Below are 24,239 nucleotides of genomic sequence, written 5' to 3'. Positions count from 1 at the left end.
TGTCTAAATTTCAGGATACATGTATTCTTCAGAATTCCCGCTACTCATGGTCCCCCAGTTGTCCAAACTGGGAAGTGTGCTGCCGTTCAGCCTGTCAACCAGGCTTCCTTTCCATACAAAGCTGCGTAAGAAGGAGTTGGTCCCTGCACAGGTTTCAGCCCTTACAGCTGAAACAGCCCTCACAGTCCCTCACATGGATTCATAGCACAGCTTAACCTAAGATGTAGGAAATGCTTCTGAGTCCATCACTTTGCTTTACTTTTCTTAATGGCTTAAATGAGCAATTAAAAGGCTGAATTTCAGGCTTTACAATGAATTAATGATCCTTTTCAGCTCTAAATTTTTTCCTAGCTACATGTATTCTCTCCAAAGTTGAACACAGTAGAGAGATCTCAGCTGTCGGAGTGGAGTACGGAATGAAAACCTGGCAATTAATGGATGTTTTCAAAGCATTACCATGGTCATGAAAAAAAAGAAAATAACAGCATGTTGATTTTTATGATTTATATCATTTGCTCCTTTCTTTCCTGGCTACAGGAATTTATCATCAATACTCCTGACTTTGAAGCTGCAAAGTTCTGGATTGGTAATATGGGGAAACATGCCACTCATGCAGTTCTGTATGCCCAGCTCTATACTCCTGATGGACAGTGCCAAGGATTACATTCCTTTATTGTACAGGTAGGGTAGAAATACTGCTAATCTTTTTTTCTTTTTGGGAGGAGTGGGTTCAAATTAAAGACTTTCTGTTATGCTGTTATTTATATCTGTCCAGCAGATTCTTTAACATTTATTGCAATTGTAACAAGTGCATTGTTTTCAAATATTCACCGATTTTGTGATGATTGTACAGCCAGTTTTATACTGTCAGTTTTCTGCAAAAAATTCTGAAAAATACAGAAGAGATGAAAAGCCTCCAGGTTATCACGCTACCTGTATAGTTAGAACTATCCTATGCTATACGAAATCCTGAAAGTCTTGGATGAGGCTTAAGATGATTTATGTCTGCCAATGCTGCAGGCTGATCTGCATGAAATCTGCAAGCTTCTACCACAGAGATAAGTTTATAAGATTAAAGGCATCACAAAATATGGCAATAGAGAAGTTGTACATAGTAAAATGAAATAGTTTATTTATTTATGAATTTATTACAAAATCAGGGAATGTCTCAAAGCTGATAGTTACATAAAAGTTCCATTGGTTCCTACTATGTCTGTGTACAGCTGAAGGAGGTTTCAATGCTAGTCTGATGAGAGCAGTCGTCAGTGTTAAGGCATATTTAACACAGTGATGTAATTAGTGTCATATTGCCAAAGTAATTTTCATTAAGGGATCTATGTCCTGAATGAGAGGATACATAAGTACAAGTTATATCCAGGATTATGTTCTTGAAAAAAAAAAAGAGAGCTTTCTTTAGCATTAATAACAGAACACAAGTTGGGAATATTTTCACTGTTTGAAAAGTTCAACCAATAATTTTCATTGTTCTACAACTGAAATAATGTTTCATTCCACTTCTATGCAGATTCGAGATACAAAAACTCTCCTACCAATGCCAGGTGTGATGGTAGGTGACATAGGAAAGAAAATTGGGCAGAATGGCTTGGATAATGGGTAAGTCAATCCATTTGAAAGAGGAAACATTCTAGATTATATCACACCGTAGTGGTGCAAATATCCTCCTGTGTCGGTTCTCTCTTTGCTTCTGAGGTATTCACTAGTGGTTTTAAGTTGTTGGTATTTCTAAAAAAAACCCAGATTGAAAAATCTTGAATTCCAGTATTTTCTATCTGAATAACAATAGTCTTTCTGCTTCTCTCAGTTTTTAGAATATGAAGTGCCACTGATCCTCTGTGAATATCCCCAAGCGTTCTTGCAGTCATAGACTCTGCAACAATAATAATGAAAAAAACTCAAAAATCCATTAAGTTCTGAGTAAAGAATTTAATCAGCCTCTCCACCCATCTGGGTGTAAGCCCCTATTGTCTGTTGATTTCCAGCCCACAAGAAGGCTAATGGAGGTCTACAGACAAGGTTTATTGTTAGTAAAGATGTCAGATTAATGAGACCCAGTAGAAAAACTAAGTATCTTATTTAAACCATGGGATTTCTGGACTAACCCCATTCACTGCAGAAGAGAAGGAGGTGGTTTGTTATTTTTTTTCTGTATTCTGTGTGTACAGTTGAAATAAAAAAGTACCTGCACTCCATTTCTGAGTCACGGACTTAAGTGGTCTTACTGTGTCTCTAAAGGTGTCTAATGGGGAGGAGAAACAGTGAGGAAATTGAGGTAGATTTCTGCATTAGAAAAAAGAGCCATTATGTAAAAATTATGATTTAAACCCCTGGATTAGTTACACAGCTCAGTGTAAAGACAGAGACCTAAAATATTAAAGGGGGGGGGGGGGGGGGCGTCACTTCTTTATGCCTCAAATTTACCTCTTTCTGTTGGTTCAGTTCATTACAGATATATATATTGTCCTTATAACATGCCATTCCAGTGAACAACGTATAGACATCCTAAGGTAGCCTGCTTTCAAATGTAATGGCTTTGACTGGCTTTCCAGAAGGTTGTATGTCTTTGTACCAGCCTCCTCCTGATGTCCCAAATAGCCTGGAGTGGCAAAAACAGCACTGACTTTTATGTTTATGTAGATCATTCTCATTGATGCTCTGTTTCCTGAAGACACAGACGAAATAAGGAAAAAAACCCGTACAGAAAATGAAGTTTTATAGAGGAAAAATGTGAGAAAAGGCCAGGAAGAGAAGGGGGTTTGCGTTTTGGTGTGCAGATTTGCCTGCATCTGCATTACAAACTAGTAGCCACCAGGTGGCGCAGCAACATGGGCCTGAGTAATCTAAATGTAATTCGGCTTCATTATTTCTGTAGAAAAGGTCAAATTCTGCTGTTTGTTCTTAATTTGCAGCATAGTTTTATGCACAACATGAGGAAGGAGAAGAGTGTGCTTGTCATGTAACATCAAAATGCACATAATTTTAAATTCCTTTTATCCTTTGATCTACTGGGAAAAAATAGAGCATTTCTTAAAATATCAATAACTGAATAATCTGAAATAATCCACATAATACACTGTGAATAAGAGATATCAATAACTTCCTGTCTTAATGTCAGATGAAATCTTTTATCTTAGTTATGACATCACATGTCATTTAAAGCAATCATAGGGCATTCTAATCTTTCTGTTTACTTTGCATATTCTACTTTAAAAAAATATTATTTTCTGCTAACAGCAGTGCCTGAGGAGCCCCAATCATGGATCTAGATTTCTTAAGCAGATTAAGACAATCCCTGCACTAGAAAGCTTAAGTCTAAGACAGCACTTGCAGATTAAGATAGAGGGACAAGGGAGCTCAAGGTTACCAATAGATACCCTTCATTCAGCTGAAAACTGTAGGAGCCTGTGTTCCTGATCTACCTCAGCTATTTTCTTTGGAGAGGTCTGAGGCTAGATGCCAACATCATTGTTCACAAGAACTAGAAAACTAGTTTTCGCTTTGCAACCTTCCTGCTCACACTGAGCTGTCAAAAATGTCAGGACTTGTACACATTGCTTCTCAGAGGTACATGAAGGCCTGGAGGGGGACTGGAGAGGTAGTAGCTTCATAGCTCTGCATTTGTTTGCAGAGAGGACAAGCTGTGCCGCTCTAGAAGATGGACCATTGGTTGCATGATCTGCAAAATGCTAAGATTCGCAGTGAGACATTTCATCCTGGGCCACCAGACACTGCCTTGTCAAGCTGTTCTCCTTAGCAGTTTAGTAATCTTATACCCTAGCTTATCCCAGAGAAAGCACAGCCTGCAGTTCTTGTGCACTATAGAAGCCTGTTGTATGTGGTGATGAGAAGACGTTCCATTATGCTGTGACTACAAGTGTTAGTCTCTACTGCATGCTTTGCCAGTTTTTTGAATGTGTGTGTGAAGTCTGGTTCAACTACCATAGACATTTGGTAAACCAGATGTATTTCCACGTAGTTAAACTCAGGATAAATGGTCAGAGTGAAGATCAGAGCCTGACATCTCTGGCAGAGGTGTCAGATTTTGTTTCTGCACTTCAAGAAGTTTATGCTACTAATTTTCAATATGGGTACAGAGGGTTAAGCTCCTGAACACTTATGTAGGACATGGGGAAGAAATTCCAGAGCTTCCTTGGAAAATGCCATTGATTTATGCTATGTAAGAGAACAGAGTAGGTGATTGTAGTTGTCCCTTCTGGCTTTGGAAAACAATTAATCTCTTGCGTAGTTTGGCTGAAGGCTGGTTTCCTGCTAACACACGGTGTAATGTTTTCAGTAAGAGAAAGAATTTCAGAAGTAATGTGGGAATTTTTGCAGTGTAAATCCAATTGACTAGCCTGCACCTTCTAAGTCTGTCTTTCCAAATAATTCTCATAGCTCCGTAATTGGAATGTCCAAAAATCACATGGGTTTTGTAAGTCTTTGTAACTTCACCTACCCTGACAAAAAAGACAAAATCCCTTTAAAATATTTTAAAATATTTTTCTTTCTCTCTGTCATTTACAACAATTTGTATAATCAATACATAAATGGTTAAAAATAGAACTCCAATTTTTCTTATGGAGAGTTTAGACTGGTTTTGTGTTTTGTTACCAAAAATAAATCAGACTGCCACCAGGGGATGCAAGTGCTTCAGTCTTTATTTTTATAATATAAAAATGTCCACCTGTTGCTAGTGCGCTGGCAGTCTTTGAAATGTGCTGTTCACTGACGTCCCAAAATGGAAGTAGCTGAGGAAAAAAACAACCACTGAAAAAAACTCTGGGTATTTGTGATCCAGGGGCTTTTCAATAAAATGCATGGCAGGCATAGGAGCAGGGACGTAAAGCAAGAGCTTGGGTAAGTGCTGATGTGCATTTCTGTTTCTTCCCTTTGTTTGTTTGTTGTTTTTTGTTTTTTTTTTTTGTCTACCCTGGTTAATGTAACCTTACCAAAATTACCCATTACTGCAGTGCACGTCAGTAAATGATTGCCACTGAATTGGTGGTGAACCAATTTGATGTCCAGTTGTAACTAGCAGCAAATTGCTGCTCTCCCCACTCCAGAAATAGAAATGATGCCTAACTGCATCTGCATGGGAAGAGTTTGAAAATCAGTTATAATTGCGTTTCTAAAGTGGCGCTTAACATGCCTATCTTTGTAAAACATGCTCTGAGCTCGTTCAGCTGTATTCACTGATAACATGAATGCAGTTTTTTGAGCAGACAAAACCTATAAGGGAAGAACTAGTGTAATGAAGCTATCAAAGATAGAGCAAACCACTGCCAGACAGAAAGCTGTTTATTTTGACTGAATTGTTTGTAGGGGAGAAAAGGATCTTTCTAGGGGAAGAATTGTTAGCTGTATCTAATTATAATGATGGACTTCGGAAAACTGAGGGGTTTTATTAGCTGTTTTAACAACCTTGCATGTGCAATTAAAATGCAATCAATCTCTCCATGCATACAGCATGCTAAGACATTCAGCATGTTCTCTAGCAATCGCTGAGGCGAGAGTCAGTTTTCTGGATACTGAAAACAAAACAAAACACCCAAGAGGAAATGGGTAAAGGGGATTTAGTAGGCAGAAAAGCAATAAATGGTATAAAAGAATCCCTCCTGGAAAGAGGGTGCAGGTTCTGAAAGCCCTCACTACAATTCCTTGTATATTGGCGAAGGTGGCATACATCACACATCAGCCAAGCCTTTACTTTTAAATGGTTAATTTGTATTTTTTTTCTATGTTGCTATTTCAGTGTCAGTGCCAATAATACATTAAGATTCTGCTACTGCTAGTTTAAGGGTAGAACAAATGAAAGTTGTCCTTCAAAGTGTTTTTGTCTCCTAGTATTTATCCTCTTAACTCTTATTTAAATTTTGCAATGATTGCAGTTATTTCATGAGGAAGATAGGAGCTGTAATACATGGTTGAAGCCTTTGGAGCTTCATCTTACAATCTGAAGCAGTAGTTCAGGGAAGATAATTTCCATACTCAGCTTCTTTGGTTGTTTGCTTCTACTCCCACACTGCCTTTTTCTTTGTGCTGGGGCAAACATTTATGTAGCTGTGTAGGGGACTCAGCTAGGGAACTGGAACTTCCTGAAAACTAATCCAACAAAAAAACCCAAAATTTGGCTGTCTTCAACCAGATAGTTTGTCAGGTCTGGTTCACTGCAAGGCCACAGAAGCGGCTGTTCCAGTACAGGGAAAGGGACAGTACAGGGATGTGAATAAGAAAGCAAGTGTAGAAGTCAGTCCTGCTTCTCAAATAAACAAGCTTATGCTTGTTTAATGTTTTTATTGTCTTGCAGCCTCTGACCAGAGTCACAAACAATTGCAATAGTAATGAAGCACCTATAAAATAAAAATAAATGTTAAAAATGCCTGTACCTGTTCTTACATTATCTGAATAGAGTACCGGCAATACTTCAGTCCTTGTGAACAGTGCCACTTTCACAGTTAAACCAAATATTTTGCAAGACACGTCTTGCGTATTTGCAATTTAAGTCAAAACAGTGACTTCTGCAGTGGAATCATTGGTAATTCCCTGTGTCACCCTCTCCACTTAGTTTCTACAGTCAAGGTTAGACAGTATGTGGGTACATACAGTGTGCACATTGCTAAGACATAGTCACATTGCTGAAGAGTGCTGCCTTATACCCTCATTTTTGTCACTCGTGTACCTCAAAACTGCAGCCATAGCCAGTTCACACTGACAGGCACTTGATGGTGCTAATGGGGAAAGGTAGATTCAGATCTGGTCACGCATTTGTTTTATCACCCACGGAAATGCAGCCTCGCATCTGCAGTGAACTTCAAACAACCTTTTTTCTTCCTTAGCAGAGCTCTGTCAGCTCTCGACAGCTGCAGGAGTCTGCACAACCAGTACTCCTTGCAAGACTGGCACTTAGACTATAAGAACTTTAGGGTGAGTGGGTCTTTGTGTGTCCATGAAGTCCATTAAGATAGGTTTAGGAAGCATACAAAATGCTGTGTTATCATTGCTATTGAGCATTACTGTTACAGAGCTGCATTCTTAGATTAGAGCCTTGATTGTAGAAACTAGAGCTAAAATATTGCCTTGCAGTTTTCCCCAGCTTCTCTGTAACTCTTCTCAACTCTAACCTTTCTGTGAGTTTCAGTCTGGAATATGTGGCTGTTTTCTTTCCTTCTGCAAATTTTTCACCAAACCTCTGAAGTGTTATTCTTCCCGAGGTTTACTGTATCCCATAAACAGCCATGAGATCACTTGACTCACAGCCTTCCAATACCATTCACCTGCTTTCTGTTTCTGGCTGAAAGGATTGGAGGAACTGTCACTGCACCATCTCTAACGTAGTCAATAACAAAAGCTGGCAGGAAAGGCATTTTAGTGAGTCTGAAATTCACCGAAGCATGTTTGAGCTATTTGTACTATAGGTAACAGCTTATTAATTCAGTACTGGCAACAGGAGCTCGTAGCTTTTCCAGCTGCTCCTTTTTTATCAGCGTTACTGCACACCAGATGAATTACTATTGCATGATTTAAAGTCAGTAAGATTAACTTTGCTTGAAATGTTCCCTAAACTACTGGACAAAGAACCCAAACAAGAATGCTACTATTGGAATAGCGCTTCGCTCTGCTCAGCTAATCTAGGTAGAAATCTATGTGATACATTTTTTTTTTACCTGTGGGCTACATGACGCAAAATTGCACATTGCTATAGAGCCCTATGATGTATATTGAAAGTGACAGCTATCTGTCTTTCTTGCTGAGAGATCTTAATCTCAGTCACACTATTTGCTATGCAGAAGAGGCCCTAAGTAGGTACCTTTCAAACCTATAGTCTTGTCATCACCATGTGAAATTTAGCCATTTTCCAAACTTGCTGGTACATGATATCCCCATGACTGTGTATCCAGTTCCATTATTGTAAGATATTTCTTCAATTCTTTAAGGAGATTTTTCCCCTAAATGCGTTGACAGATGTGGTCCATGTCTATTCCCAATGCTTTCTAGGCTAATAACCATTAGAAATGTGATCGTTGACTTCATTAAATCTTGCTATTTATTTTTAATATGTTCCAATATCAAGTTCAAATTGGCCAGTACATCTAACAATTTCAAATAGCAAAGTTCTTGGAGAAGGAGCGTAACAGCAGTTAGCAATGATCTCACAAGGTCACCTAACTCCCAGGTCCTGTAAGGTTCTGCTTTTATTTTCAACACTGGTGCTTAACAGGCAATATATCTTATTTCTTTACGCATGGGAATTTTCTGTGTGATTTTTAATTGCTGGTTCTGTCTCTCTCTTTTGCTTCTTAAAGTTTTTTCCATCTTATATGTGTTTATTTTGATAGCAGCTTACAGAAAAAGAAGGAAAAAATGTATCTGTAATGGACAATATCAAGGGAAAAATCTAAACTTTCAAAAACTGTGATTTGAACTAGTTTTGATTGTAAGAAAATAGATTGTTATATAATGATGGGAAATTTAGTATTCTGGTTCACTAGCTGTGAAAAAAAGTTATTATAAGAAGGGTATACATGTGGGTTTTAATGGAAATAATTCTAGGTAATCTTTTATGTGGTACAGAATTAGCTACATTGTATTTATGTCAGACAGATTATAATAAAACACTCTTTCCAACAAAAGATTTCCTCTAGATTTAACTATTTGGGATTGTATCACAACAAGTGAAAGAGGGTAAAACTGTTTAGGTCATTTTGGGAGCTGTTTTGTTTGGCACACATCTGCCACATGTTCAATATTAGTAGGCTTGAATTTCCTAAAAGTATTATTAGTATATAGCCTTATATATTAGTAGATTTGAATTTGCTTTTTAAGAACTCTAGAGTTTCAAGCACGTATCAATATACATAATTTTCTACAATTGCACAGCTTTGCTGAATGAATTCAACTAATCACTACAGTGTAAAACACAAAAGGACAATTTGCCATCTTGTTCATTGTCCTTACTACCACGAATCTTACCATTCATCACACACAGGGCTTAACATGCTCCAAATATGTATTTGCAAAGAGAAGGCCCAAGAGCTGGAGCCCTTTGAAATTTCTTCCTAATCTGTGCCCCAAAATTTGTATCATCTCTCTGTTAGGTCAGCTCTTCCTTTAGTCTGGCTTATGATTCCAGTTTTTATCACACATCCAATAGCTTATTAGAATAATATTTCATTGCTTTCCTCCATGCATCTTTTCCTTCTTGGGAGGGATCCTTTGTAAACATCCATGAAGCTCCCTTACTTTCATCACTCTGATTCCTCCTTAAAATTCTCAATTGCTCTAATGGCTTATGAAAGATGCCAATGCTTAGCTGCCAACATGCTGTGACTGGCACATATCATGTCAAGAAAGTATTCTTCAGTAGTTAGTGTCTGCCTCACCATTTGTTTGAACACATTTGTAGCTTCTTGCTTTATACTTGGATTGTAAGCGCCTAGGAGGAAGCACCTTCTTGTAGTTCTATGGATGTACAGTAACTAGGAAAAGAGAGTGCTAAACTAGGGACCTAAACCTTGCCACACACACTCTCCTGTAATTAATGAGTAATAACAATTAAAAAACTCAAGTTCTGTCTAACATGCATACTGTTGCTTAAAAATATTGGAGTTGCTATACAGTTTTAGTTGTGATGGATTTTATTCGGGATATAGGGAGCAGAGAATGTGAATTTAACCAAAAGATCTTTCTTGAATGAGATTTTTTATTTTCAGTGATACAAAAAAATATATAACAAAGATGGAAGTCGGATTTTTGGAAATTCTGAATTAGCTTCTTTTACAAAGTGGTGTTATCTCACTGAAACTGGCACTTAATAAAGCACTTTTTAGCATCGTTAAGGCCAGTAAGCAGCTGGTTCTTGGTTAGGATAGCATGCTTTTCTCTGTGGCTAAGTCCGAAAATAGTGTGTATCTCTAAGGCTGAATAAATGCAGTATGCAGATATGTTTCCTTGGAAACAACTCGTAATTTTAAAGCACATGCAGCAATGCAGCCCTTATGTAATTTATTAATGTGAAAGACCTGGCTCTCGTGAGCCTTATTAAATAGATCAGCCCGTATTGGCAGGAAAAAGGAATTTGCTTTGATTACAAATACAGCTTTTCAAGTGCTATTAGATACTAAGATATTCGTGAGTGGAGCTGATATTAGTGCTATTGTGCCAAGTTGTATTGCCCATTTGGGTGAAACAGTCCATACGCTTTCTTCCCGAAGAATATGCATACTCAGGACATTCTGCCTATTCTAACAACTTCCTTCTTTATTGCTGCTAGGATGCCGCAGTTTGGAAAAGGTTATCTTGCTCTTCCTTTTTAAGATGCCTCATTCCAGGGAACAGAAATCCTAGTTTGACTTCAAACAAAGGAAAATTCTCCATTCAGTTCCTTCTCAGGGCACTATTTCAGCTATGTCCTCATTTGTATTGCAGTAACAGGAATGATCCTCACAGATCTATATTTTAGACTCATAAAATATATATAATGTCTGTATTCCAAAGCAGTCTCTAGACTGGACTGAACAACACTTCAGTAAAGCACGTGGTTCTGCAGAATCGTTTGTGGCAGGGAATTGTTAGGAGTCAGAATGGCCCAGTCAGGTTTTAAGCAGGAGAAGGACGTTGTTCATCTTCCTAAGCTGTTCGATAGCTGAGATATCAAGCTAAGTAACTTACCTAAACTCATGCAGACTGAGAATTCAGTTCAGGTTCCTGGGCTGTCAGTGAAAGTGTCTGTCAAACTGCCTCTGTATAAGGTCTCTAATAAGTAACTTTACCTGTCCCTCCCCTCAAACAGAATACATTGCTCATCCTTCCAGCAGTTGTTTACTTCTTTACTGATGAAGCTGCTGAAATGGTCTCCTAGACTCAATGAGGTGTTTGTTTTGTTTTTGTAAGCATCATCTTTTTTTAAAAAAAATAAACAAACTGAAGAGTTACAACAAATAATTTCCCGTCTTGAATTTCCTCTGCTGCCCTGAGTCTGAAAGCCTTTGTTCTCCCAGGCATACTCTCCTAAAATTACCTACCTGGCTTGAGAGGCACTGTTTTCAGTTCACTGATATGCCTGAGATCATTGTGCAATCGTGTCTTTGTTGTGACCTTTTTTCTGTAATGTAGACAGCTCAGACTATGTTGAGGTAGATTTTACATTGCTCGTGTATTTGTTTAAACAGATTTGCCATGTTCCACAATGTCAGGATACCTAAAGAAAATATACTGAATATAGCTGGAGATGTCACAGCTGAGGGGAAGTACTCAAGTTCAGTCAAGGTATGAATCAAGGTTTTGTTTCATTAATACAGTTCGTTAAATATACAAAGGTATAAGTAGGCTAAGAGAGAGAGAATGAGCCTCTCATGTTGGGAAGTACTAGATACCTGGACTTCAGTAAGGCTGTTGACGATTTCACATGAGATAGTCAGAATGCTGGTTTTTTAATTGCCTTTCAGGGATGTCTCAACTCACCTTACTGATTTTACTGACTTCTTCCTCTTTGTGCTACCCCACTGATCCCAAAGTAGTTTAGAGAAACTACTTTGACTCTGGCCTGAATGCCTTATCTGAATGTGTCAAGGAACAAAGTCAGCCAGTCCTCTGGGCTTCTGATCATGCTACCAGAGTTGTATCTTTACAGGGGATGTAGATGAAATGTTAGCCTCACCATTCAGTCTGTGTCTTTTATTCTTTCAGGATGTTAAAGAGCATTTTAGAGCAGCTCTGGGATCCTTGTCCACTGGCAGAATTGTGATCACAGCAGTTTCCATGGCCAATTTAAAGCTTGCCTTATCAATAGCCATTCGCTTCTCAGCAGCTCGCCGTCAGTTTGGACCAACTGATGATGAAGAAATACCTGTTCTTGAATACCAAACACAGGTAAATACTTTGGAATTCACATCTACAGACTTTTATATAATGAAACTCAGATTCAGAACTACTGCAGATCAAAATAGTGACACTGAAGTTAGTGAAATTAAAGTTTTCTGTGTCATCTGAAGTGTCATTCTAGTGCGGCTGTGGGGGTTCATTCCAACTCAGGACCTGCTCCTGGCATGATCAGGCTTTTGACATAAGTTCTTGGAATAGCAAAACCCAAAATATTCATGTTTCTCTGAAGTACCTAGAAACATTTGTCTTCTAAAATAGTAGCCTTTTTAGAGAAAGACTGTCTTCTATGCACACATGAAAGTACTGCAGATGTAGAAACTAGTATTTGTTTAGAAATGTCAATGCCTCTTTTGCTGCTATGCTAATTTTCTCTTTTTTAGCCTTTATGCTTTAAAAGTATAGAAATCAATTACATTCATTGTGGTGAAGTCTCAAGCTAGCACTAGTTTTGAGAGGAATATAACCAATGTTGTTCTGCAGATTATGCAGATGAAATACACCTTTTGCTCTGAAAAAATAGAACAAGAGTATGTAGGGTGACTGGGAAATAGAGAAAACTCAGATCTGCTGAATGAGAAAGGTTAATATATAAGACATGCTGAAAATAAACCTGCCTAGCTTGTCCTTGCAAAGGGGGTGCTTTTTTCCAGGTTTGCACTTAGTCTTGCAACTTTGAGAGATTTCATGGGTTTCTACAAACAGGCAAAAGCTGCCTTCTTTCCGCCTCTTCCGAATAAGCCAGGGTCTGCATCCAACTATTCAAGTCTCTCAATTTTTCTCAGTTTTGGCTTGTTCTGTGGGCTCTACTTGCTGAACCTCTCATTCCCTTCTTGCTCTACCACAAAAGCTTCCTCGAGCAGTTTCGCTTTTCCTTCATGCTCTCTGAGTTGCATGTAGCAGCAAAGATGCTTTTTTCTCTGCTTCCCAGCCCTGTTTTTTTTTCACAGAATGCAACCAGCACTAATGTACCTTCAGCAACGAACATGCAAGTGAAGCAGTTACAACCTCTGTCATGTTGGTACTGAAGAAACACATGAATCATCACTGGTCCTGGCATGCCAGACATTGTATAAACACAGGGCAAAAATATGTCATTGGTCCCCAGAGCTTCAGTGAACTTTTGCACTGGTTTAACAGAATGTTTATCACAAATTCATAAAATGCATGAACTAGAATAATGCAACTGTAACTTTTGTATAGAGTAGTTACACTTGTTTATAGGTGTTTATAGTCATGTTTATAGATGGTTATTGTTAAGTTCTCTTCTCCATCAAACAGTTTTCCAATTTGAACAAAGTAAAAACGAATGGGTTGGTTCAATATTATGGTAGTTACATGTATATAACTATAAAAAATATACGTCAATATGCAATCAAATCTATTTAATTTTTATTCTAGCAATGGCGTCTTCTTCCTTATCTGGCTGCTGCTTATGCCTTAGATTATTTCTCCAAATCCCTGTTTGAGAACTTCGTAGAATTTTATGCAGGCTTATTGACAAAGCAAAGGAGTCAGAGACAGGTGAGATATTTACACATTTCTTCTTCACTGAGTTCTTACTATAATAAACTGGAAATTGTTAAATGAAGGACCTACTTAGAAGTCTTAGGCCATCTTACAATTAAGAATGCTAGAGCAAGGTCTCAGAAATATGGGACATACAAAGTAATGATTAAAGTTGCATTCAGAAAACCATCCAAATTAGTTTTGATGAAGTGGTTAAAGTTTTATTGATTTCTGTGGGATTGTCCTGGTTTCAGCTGGGATAGAGTTAATTTTCTTCCTAGTAGCTGGTATAGTGCTGTGTTTTGGATTTAGGATGAGAATAATGTTGATAACACACTGATGTTTTAGTTGTTCCTAAGTCGTGCTTAACACTGGTCAAGGACTTTTCAGCTTCCCATGCTCTGCCAGCGAGAAGCTGGGAGGGGGCACAGCCAGGGGGGCTGACCCAGACTGGCCACAGGGCTATGCCATACCATATGGCGTCATGCTCAGTATAGAAACTGGGGGGAGTTGGCCGGGGGGCAGCGATCTCTGCTCGGGGATGGGCTGGGCATCCGTCAGTGGGTGGTGAGCAATTGCATTGTGCACCACTTATTCTGTATATTCTTTTATCATCATCATTACTATTATTATTAATTATTTTCTCTTCCTCTGCTGCCCTATTAAACTGTCTTTATCTCATCCCACAGGTTTTACATTTTTTGCTGAATCTCTCCCCAGTCCCACCGGGGCCAGGGAGGGTGAGCAACCAGCTGTGTGGTGCTTAGTTGCTGACTGGGGTTAAACCATGACAGCGATTTAAGGTTATGCCCCCTTGCAGAATTGTTTATCGTAAATATATGATGATAATGCAAATTCAGGTTATAACTGTTGTAAATGATACTGCAGGGGGCATATATCAAAGGCTTTCTGAAATGATACTATTCTGAATTCCTGCACAGAGTCTGTTAGTCTGGCTTGAGTTTGCAATTCATATTCATGAATAAGGATAAATATTTTTGGAGAAAAAAGTTAAGACTTTTGAGTCTTAATGCTGAATTTTTCATCCACAATGAGACCATTGGAAGTCACCCCGTTACAGAGGAAATAGTTTGATCTATCTGTCTCTGTGCAAGGACTGATTCTCAGTCAAAATAAATTCAGTATGGGGGTTCTATAGCATATAAATGTTATTTATTTTTAAAAATTTTGACAATATTAATTGTTAGGGCCTACACACTGGCTATGTATTGCTCAGATCTCACTTAAACACTCAGGCTTTTTTCAGCTAAAGTAAAGCTCATGAAAGATTTGTGTACTAATGGCTGGATATTCTAATTTTTCCTCTTTGCACAAACTACAGAAGAATGTGTTTGATTTTTTTAATCTGATATTTTATCTCTGGAGATCTCCAGTGCAGTCACTAATCTTGGGCAAAACAGTGGCTATCAGAAAAAAAAAAAAATCATGATAGAAAAAGGTCTGATTATTGACAATGTTAAGAATGTAATCCTTATGAATTCCTTTTGTTCTACAGGAGATCTTAAAAAACAAACAAACAAACAAAACCAACCAGGGAGTTACTCTTAAACAAGCTTTGGTAGTATAAACCCACTATCTCCAGAAACTGGAATTCCAAACACATTTTCAAAGAAAGGCCAACAGAGTTAGTGTAAATGCAGGCTACTGTGATTATCTGGATATTGAGGGGGTACATTTCAGTTTTCCTACTCTTTGCAAAACTGATGCTTGAAAGATCAGTGAAAACCATGTAAGGCAATAAATATTATAAATATCTGCTTGCTGACTGGGGAGAGAGGGGTTGCTTATGTCACAGAGGGGATAGAAGCTTTCTCTGGACATGCCACCTTCAACGACCTGCCTCTCCATCTTTGGGAAGAAAAGGCTGGCAAGCGCTGAACTATCCCATGCCATGCCATGTCAGCTGGCACATCTGAGCTAAAATGTACCCATGTGTCCATTACCTGGCACAAATTATTGCTGTCCCATATAAGAAAGTTAGTGGTGAAGGTTTTTCAGCTGTGGCGGGGTTTTTTTGTGGCAGCAAAAAATATGCTCTGCCCTTACACAGATCTCAGAAAATTTTATGTATGTATTGCCAGTTACTCTTTTCTTCATTATAAAGCAGTACACATAGCTATGGCTTCAACTGGTCACAAACTTACTTTGTGTAAAAGATATTACTCATTTGTAACTTGTTTTTCACAAAGGCTGATTTGGAACATGAGATTCATGCCTTATCTGCTGCCAGCAAACCACTGTCTTCTTGGACTGCTCAGCAGGCAGCTCAGGAGTGCCGAGAAGCTTGTGGAGGACATGGTTACCTTGCCAGTAAGTTACAGACTACTGCATCTGATCAGGAAGAGAATGGTTATGTTGATGTGTTCTTTGACTGTTGTTGTGTCATGGTGTCCGAATTTTAGCAATATGTGATTCAGTCTCAGTTCCAAAAATAAAGACGCGGACTTTATAGATGAAAATTCCCCTTGTAAGATGAATGCCACACTTTTCTAAAATCTTTCTGGTATATTCATTTTCACAACCTAAACAGTGAGCTTTCAAGCTCATCTGTTGGTAACAATACCTATACATACAGGAGCAGACAACTCTTGCATTTTGTCACAGAATAATTATTTAATCCCTCTTAGCTTCCACAAAGCTAATATATTAAATATTAATGCAATATATTAAATTATGTAATTGTTCTTTTTAAGTGAATCGTCTGGGTGAAATCCGAAATGACAATGATCCAAACTGCACATATGAAGGAGATAACAACGTCCTGCTTCAGCAAACCAGCAACTACCTAATGAGCTGGATGAATTGCATAAGAGGTAAGTTTTCATTGTGGAATCCTATGCTGGACCCAACAGTGTGTAGCTAATGGAATTAGGAGGCAATTTCATACTGAAAGCAATTGACAGTCATTTAATCATTTTGTAGAGCATAAATAATGTGCTACAGACTCCATCATATGATACATTCACGATACACAGATATTTGCTGCAAGAAATATTCTTTCTCATAAGTCTTGCAGAAGCTAGCTAGATGTTTTGCCATCTCTAATCAAGTTAAGTAGTATCTTACTCCCTGAGAAGTGCTAAAATCGTTGTAATTCTGGGTACCCTCTGCTCACTGTACTTAAAAAAATTTGTATCACCTAATTTGGTAGGAATATCCATGAGTACATTTTGTAGTTCTCTAGATTTTGTTTCAATTTTCTAGCATCTTACAGAACTGGAAAACTCAGCAATAGAAGTTGAATCTTATGGGGCTCATAGGCAGTGATGTCAGGTTTTTCAGCACTTGTCTCCCAGTCCCCATTTGGCTGGACTAGGCCATAATAAAATAAAGATTATGGCCTAATTGCATCTGGCCTATCAACTGTATGCATGGCTTTGTAATAGGCTTTTAGTTCCAAAGAGTCTGATTTCTTTTCTCATAAATAATTTTTATTTTCTTTGGTATTTCAGATAAAGCTCCTTTTGAATCCCCTTTTGGAACAATAAACGTTTTGCAAGACTATCATCATATCCTTGGCTGGAAATTCACAGCCATTAGTGTTGAAGATTGCATGGACTCCTCAGGTAGCCTTCTGCTGTTATTAAACTGATTCTGAAATCTTAAATTCCTTTCCAGAGGAAAGAATCCAGAGATTTGAGATTCAACTTCTGCTACATATTAGATATTTGTCATATTACTATTTGCTGGCTTTCTTTGTATCATATGCATTTCAGTTTACTAAGAACATAGTTTGCATTTCAAAGTATGTCCTGTTGTCCCCAGCCTCTATTCTGGAACAGAGGATAGCATCAGATTTTTTTTTCTTTTCATTTTTCTTCCTCTAAAATAGCATTTGTGATCTAGTTTTTTTGTCATTGTATTATTGTTTTCAAGTGAAACTGTTGTAAGGGGCATTGATTGCCACTACCTTATATCACTAAAATATCTTATTTTAGAAAACCATACAAGTGATGTAGAAATACATTAAAAAGGCTTTAAGTGTGTCTGCTTTTGACAGTTGCTTTTGGTTGCATAGAGAAAAATGAGTACTGGAGAAAGAAAATTCCATGCAGTTTTCCTGGCTTACTCTGCTATAACCAAATCAAGTATGACATGAGATGCCATTCCCACTTTTGTATCACTGTGAGCCCAGATTGGCCCTTGGAGGCAAAAATTAACAAAGAAATGAGCATATAATGAGATGGTGACAGGGCATTGAGCAAAAGTGAATCTGTGAAACTGAGAACATACTGGGGGACGAAACTCCAGTCTTAATATATAAGGGGCAATCGAGTTGATTCCTGGAATTCACTAACCACTTCAGTGCTCAAATAATTGCAAAAAGGCTGAACTTCGGATAGTGATGCATAGTACCAAGTGAGATAGTATCATAATAGCTGTGGGGTAATTCTGAATAACTGCAAAATACAAAGGCCTATGAGAAGAAGACTGGTTCAAAACAACTGCTTGCTTTCTTCTTTGTTGTATGTCTCCAACTTGTGAAATCCAGCAGAGCACAAACTGATACCTAAGCAGATGTTCTCTGCTCTCTTGTAACACCTACTGAACCAGACTATAGTTTTAAAAATATCTGAATCTGTTTCTTGTTCCATTCTGTTAGAAACTGGACTGTTAATTTAGGTGCCTAAATTTAGGCAGCATGTGAACACTCACAATTGCCTAATTAATATTCTACATTAAATCTTAAGCTAAAATACAAGCAAGCAGGATTCATACAAGGACTTTATGCTGCTTTTTTCCTTAATAGTTCCAGGTTGCTCTAAAAATATAACGCACTTATGTACAAAGCAGGTCATTCAAATGCGATTACATTCAGCCACCTTTGCAATGTTAGAAGTCATGTGCTTCCACAAAATGTGGACTGTCTTCTGTTCTTGTATTCTCAGAAGACACTGAGTACCTTGCAGACCTAAGTCTTCATATGGGAAGAAAATATCAAGCTAAAAAAATTTGATCGAGTCGGAAGTCTAAATTGAGCTGTGGATATACCTTGTCTTTTAGCTTGGGGTCCGTTTGAACTGGTGTATGGTCAGGCATGGTATGTCTTCACTGTACAGTTACAATCTGACTGTCTTACCCAGGTGTTATTTATTGCATCTACAGTAATGGGCAAAGTGTCTTGTTAATGGATTGATTAATTAACACTTTCACTTTTCATCTCGGGTAACAAAAACTGAGACTGCAGTAGAATCTGCATGTGACTTCTTGCGTTATAAATGTGAATGTTAAGAATTTGGGTTTTCTCTTTTTCGAAGTTCCATTAGCAGCATATAAATGGCTGGTTTGCTACCTGCTCCGAGAAAGTGACCTAAAGCTGAGCAAGGAGAAGCAGTCTGGGCGAAGTGATTTTGAGGCAAAAAACAACTGTCAGGTAATACTTATTCAGCTTTCTTATTTTATTTACTTATTTTCGTCCAAGTTTGTCAGATCCTGCTAGTTTTATCTTCTTGTGTCGTGAAGTACAATTTCCTCAAGCATAAAGCAGCAAGTCAAATTAACTAATAAAATGTAATACCTGTCCACGTGCATTGTATTGAACATGATAGCAGGAGGACAGTTACCATCAGCAGAAGTCTTCCAGGATACATTTCCCTTCAGAAAAGTTGCAGGCGCATGCTGGGTGACGTCTGTAATTTTGATAGCACAACTTCTGAAGACTAAATCTACTACGATTAAATCTACTGCAGCATCTGATTATTACATCTCCATCTGCTCTTGTGGCCAAATACATACTGTAGGAAAGAATCTTGCTCTGGCGGGTAGGTAAACTAGATGACCTAATAGGTCTTTTCCATCTCTAATTTCTATAGTGCAAAGTACTCGTGAAAGATACCAGACTGACAGCACTGGAACCTGAAAAGGAAACATTGACAATCTACATATAGCAGATCCACTCTCTCACCAGAGAGTTTCAACAGCTAGGAATGGCTTAACTCCAAATTTCAATGTATATCCCCAAGCTTCCCAAATTCTTCCGTTACCTCCATGAGAAAAACTGGCTTGCATCCAACGAAAGAATACTTGTCATTTGTCACTGAGGAGAGGGGGTCTGTTCCCTGAAGATGGCCAGTGTCATTCACCTTATCTGCAAAGCTCATTAAAGAACATCAGGAGGGAGTATTCAGCTCTGCACCTAGGAAGAGCCAGCCTAGCTTCATCAGGGGATGGTGTGTGTGAAACCACTGGAAGAGTGGAGGAAATCTTTCCTGTTTTTACCCTAGAAGCAGCTTATTAGAGAAACTCTTCAGGGTCAAATTCAGAATGGGTATTGCCAGAAATTCAAGTCTGATTGCCTGTCAGTTGGCCAGCTCTTGGGAGGCTGGTGCTGGGGCCAGTGTGTTAGAGAAAATGGTTTGCTCAGAAGTATGAAGGTTCTCTTCTCTTTTGTGGTCAAATGTGCTAAAATTTAAAGATACTTAGGCACACAACTGCTTTTGAGATAGGCATTGATATACATTAGGTCATTAGGTTTTCTTTTCTCCCTACAATTCATCTTTAGGACAGCGGGATTTTTTTTTATTTTAAATGGCACACCTCAAAAACATCTGAAAATGATTTACAAGCTGTGCTTTAAAGACGTGAACATACTTGATTTAAAACTTTCTGGGCGTGAAGAAGCACTTTTCTGTCAGCCCAGTGGCTGACTAATATATAATATTTGTTCTTGCTATGGGAGATCTGGAAGAGATTCCTAGCCTATCCCTAGGTTATTTTGGTTTGGGGATAGCTTGATAGAAACAATACAGAAGTGCAAGCAAAGGTAAAGAAGGAAATAAAATTACAGGGGAGAAGAACAGGGAATTAATGCTTCATTTGCGATGTTAAGATTTGTTTCATTCTGACTAGGGAATTGACATTCTTATCTGAAAAAGTCCATCTAGTAAGGGGACTAAACCATCTAGTAAGGACTCCCTAAACCTGGAGAGAATAGATGTGTATTTTGCAGTTCATACTTGTATCTGAGCTTGGATGTAAGTATGCCACTGAACAGCTATCAAGAGAGAGACAGTAATCTTTGGAATATGCCTTTTTTAAATGCCACAGTGGATTTAAATGCAAGCATGATCCAGGTATTTAAAAGAAAAAAAGGAAAACTAATCAACTAATTCTAAATTAAAAAAAAAAAACCCTGAACAATTGGGCTAAAAACAGACACCAGTTTACAGCATTGCAGCAAATCAGCCACAGCAGCAATGGTTTCATATTCCCCTTCTGTTCACCAACTAGAATGTTTTCAGTCTGCAGTCTATTTCATGGTAGGACATATGCTATGATACAGCAAAGGTAAAGTATATAAAAGTAGACAAGTGTTCCTATTTGAGTACAATCACTTAAGGTTTTATACTCCGTATTAACAGTAACTGGTGACTTGCCTTTCTGATCAAATAGTTGGCAAGGATTAGTTGGATAGTTCTTTGAAAACATATTGCAATCTATTGCAATCTATTGCAATCCATAAACAGAATCCACTCATGCTAACATGATCAGATTTTTTGTTTTCAGTAGGTTACTGAACCGCTTTGAAGATTTTATCCTCTTTATAAAACTGAATAGTATTAAATAAATGTAAACCTGCCTTTATCTTATTAGAGTTATATGTGTTTATTAATGATCCTAAAGTCAGCAGACCTGGTTTTGCATGGTCTTCTCTCTGATGTAGCTACTTGATCCCGTACAGTCTGGGTGCAACTGCCAAATTACACTGGTAACAGGCATGCAATCTGTGCTCCCTTTGGATTGGTATAAGAGAGTACCCAGACTGGAACACAGTGGACAATTAGGATCTTATTTCTAAGAGGCATTTCATGACTAACCTTGGCAAAGACATGGTAGAAAGAGTTTTCTCCTAGATTTTCTTCTTAGACTTTCTTTAATCTCAAACTAGATCAGCAGATCTAAATCAACAAATCTCCAGTAACTTCACCAGAGCAATGCCATTTTGCACCAGCTGAGGATTGGTTCCTTGTATTTTGTTACTCAGTGTCCTTCTTTTCTGTTTCCTAAGGTGTACTACTGTCGATCGTTAGCCATTGCTTTTATTGAACAAACAGTCTTACAAAGGTATCATGACTACACTCACGATCCCAGCATACCATCTACTCTGCAGCCAGTGCTTAAGAATCTCAGTGCTCTGTATGGACTCTGGTCTTTGAGTAAACACCTGGCTCTGCTGTACCAAGGTGAGATCAGCTCCCTGAATATACTGTGCATGTCACTTTATAAAAGTCATAACTTGGCAGGGAGAGGGACTCCTAATTAGGATTTAGATTAGAGCATTTTCTTATTGCCTGTGTAATATATAACAATCATTCTGGACAAAATTTTCAGGAGCAGGAATGCGGAGTGACAAATTAACCCAAAAGACTCTCTTAGATCAGACATGATGGAGCGCTCACAAGTTTTGCTGTGGTCCAGTGCTTGGGGGAGAGGATGAGGGATAGGCAGCAAGATGCTGTGGCTTGTTAATGCAGAAGGCTCCAAATGTCTTAGATTAACGGTTTTGTAGTCAATTCATTCATGAAAGACAGTCAATCCAATTACACAGGAGCATCTATTTAGTCTCTTGAATACTGAACTGCTAAACTTCTTCATAAAAGGATTGTATCAGTGTAATCTTAACTGATATAAGCTTCTTTGTGAATGTATTTGCAGGTGGCTATGCTTCAGGTGAACAAGCTGGTAGATTTATTCAGGATGCTATTCTGGAGCTCTGCTACAGGGTAAGCCTTCAATATTGTTTGTTGTGATTAAATAATAATATAGTACAGAAATACTAAAAAAAGAGATATATCAGTTATTCTCTACTTCAAGGGGTAAATTAGCAGGATATTGCATTAATAGTTTCTGAATAACTTTCTGTAAAGTTTAGTAACTCATTGACTCTGAATCTAGTCCTAGTTAATTTAGCAAAAAAATTAAAAACAATATATGTTACAAAATAACGCTCTATCATTTGTGGCCTTGCAATCTTGATTGGAAAGCCAGTGTAATACTGCAGTCCAGTTCTATTTATTTCATTATTGTGTTAGCTCATTAATTTTTTTTCTCAACACAAAAGCTTTTCAAACTGGATTATATTCTTTGCAGGTAAGCAAAATTTCAAAGAAGAATCTGGATGTTATATTTTTATAGATAAACAATATGTGTTTTTATGTGTGTAAACAGTACCATCTTGGTTAAAATGTGTTTTAAAACCCATAAGCAAAGGAGGAAAACATTTAAAATACAGTCTCTTTTGGCAATTACCCTGGAAGGAAAAAAGGCAGAATAAATCTAGACACCTTATTGTGGATTTCTTTTAAGTTACCGATAGCTGGTACTTTATGAAAATAATCTTTATGCTGCTCTGTAGTTCACAGGTAGCCATAGACAACTACAGAAGTTGCCAAATGTATGTCTTTTGTTTTTAAACAGTTGAAAGATGATGCAGTTGCCCTGGTTGATGTCTTTGCTCCTCCTGACTTCATTCTCAACTCTCCCATTGGTAAAGCTAATGGAGAGGTAAGGAAACCCATTTTAAAATTCTTAAGTTTAATCATTAAGAAGGGTATTGCCTGTAAATTGCCACAACATATTCAAGACACTTCACAGCTACAAAAGAAAAGGAAGACACTTTATCAGTGGAAAGTACCAGACAAATTGATGTCAGCAGAAAATGACATTTTGCGTTTGCTGGAGATACGCTTCAATGCGAAACTCATACAGAATTGCCCTAGTTTGCTCTTGTGGGCATCTGTGCTGCTGAATAAAAAAAAATAAATTATACCATATCCTATGATTCCTTAAGGAGTAACATGTCTTTACTATATAGCTTAATACCTTGGAGAGGTGGTGAGGTGGATTTCTTCTCTGCCTAGGACTTTTGCTGCCTTTATTGATATTCACATTACACCCAGTTTGTGTGATGTGCATATAAATGGTGTAGAAATTACTTCTTTCTTTTAAATCTTCATAAAATTTTTCTTTTAATAAGAGAATGGAAAATTTAAAACTTGTTCCAGTTAAAAATTATATCAGAAACGGCACAATTCTCTTAAGAATTCTGTTTATCCACTGGGAATTCTAGGATATGACAGAGTATCTTGTACTGACCAGTGCAAGGTACAGCATTACCCAAGGGATCTGAGTAATCTTAATACAGACTTGAAGCTTGCTGTTTTGTTATTACTACTTCTTGCTTTAATGGATATATAAGCCATCCTTGTCAAGGCTGAGAGATATTTTTTTGTATAGTCTAAATTACACAAAGCAAGAGTTGAATCAAGAGCATAAAAATGGCCATACTGGATCCAGTTCACAGAATACTCTGTAACTGACAGTGGCCAAGGAGAACACTGTATGAAACAGATGAAATATGAAGGTGTTCTTTCCCTGGTGTCTCAACTGTTGGCAGTTGGTGGTTTAAGAGATACCTCATGCCATAGGTTGTATTTATATCATTCTGTTTAATAGCCGCAGATGTATCTATCCTCCAGTCATTTTTCCCATCCATTTTCAAATTCAGCTGTCTTTTGACTTCCATGACACCATAATTTCCATAATTTAATTATGAGTATTGTGAAAAAATACTTCCAGGTTCCAGTCCTTATACATTTACTATCTGTGGGGGCCTTCTCGTTCCTCTGATAGGCCATGTTTTTCTTCTCTGTATCTTTCCTGGTTCTGCCACATCCTTTCTGAGTTGTCGTAACCAGACCTACAAGCAGGATTCAGGATGTGGGTGCACCATGGATTTGGCTATACTAGGTCATGGTCCCTCTCTGCTTTTTTTTTTTCCCCTGACATATTTAAAGAGCTGAATTTCATTCCAA

General features: G+C 37.9%; 1 protein-coding gene across 3 annotated transcripts in view; it reads left to right on the top strand.

The window, feature by feature from the left end:
* ACOX3 (acyl-CoA oxidase 3, pristanoyl) overlaps window positions 1-24,239 on the top strand; it is a 35,539-nt gene that overhangs the window by 7,158 nt on the left and 4,142 nt on the right. For all 3 annotated transcript variants that reach the window (XM_082315748.1, XM_082315747.1, XM_082315749.1), the window contains 12 exons: window positions 538-681; window positions 1,526-1,614; window positions 11,187-11,283; window positions 11,704-11,886; window positions 13,297-13,419; window positions 15,615-15,735; window positions 16,119-16,238; window positions 16,878-16,991; window positions 18,684-18,799; window positions 21,434-21,608; window positions 22,081-22,148; window positions 22,843-22,929. In XM_082315748.1, the coding sequence (XP_082171874.1) occupies window positions 538-681; window positions 1,526-1,614; window positions 11,187-11,283; window positions 11,704-11,886; window positions 13,297-13,419; window positions 15,615-15,735; window positions 16,119-16,238; window positions 16,878-16,991; window positions 18,684-18,799; window positions 21,434-21,608; window positions 22,081-22,148; window positions 22,843-22,929 (1,437 nt within the window). The remainder of the gene's footprint in view (window positions 1-537; window positions 682-1,525; window positions 1,615-11,186; window positions 11,284-11,703; window positions 11,887-13,296; window positions 13,420-15,614; window positions 15,736-16,118; window positions 16,239-16,877; window positions 16,992-18,683; window positions 18,800-21,433; window positions 21,609-22,080; window positions 22,149-22,842; window positions 22,930-24,239) is intronic.

Source organism: Platalea leucorodia (genome assembly GCF_965183815.1).
Source record: "Platalea leucorodia genome assembly, chromosome: 6".
Classification (NCBI taxonomy): Eukaryota; Metazoa; Chordata; class Aves; order Pelecaniformes; family Threskiornithidae; genus Platalea; species Platalea leucorodia.
The sequence above is the reverse complement of the archived record's forward strand: the minus strand, read 5'-3'. Positions and strand labels throughout refer to the sequence as shown.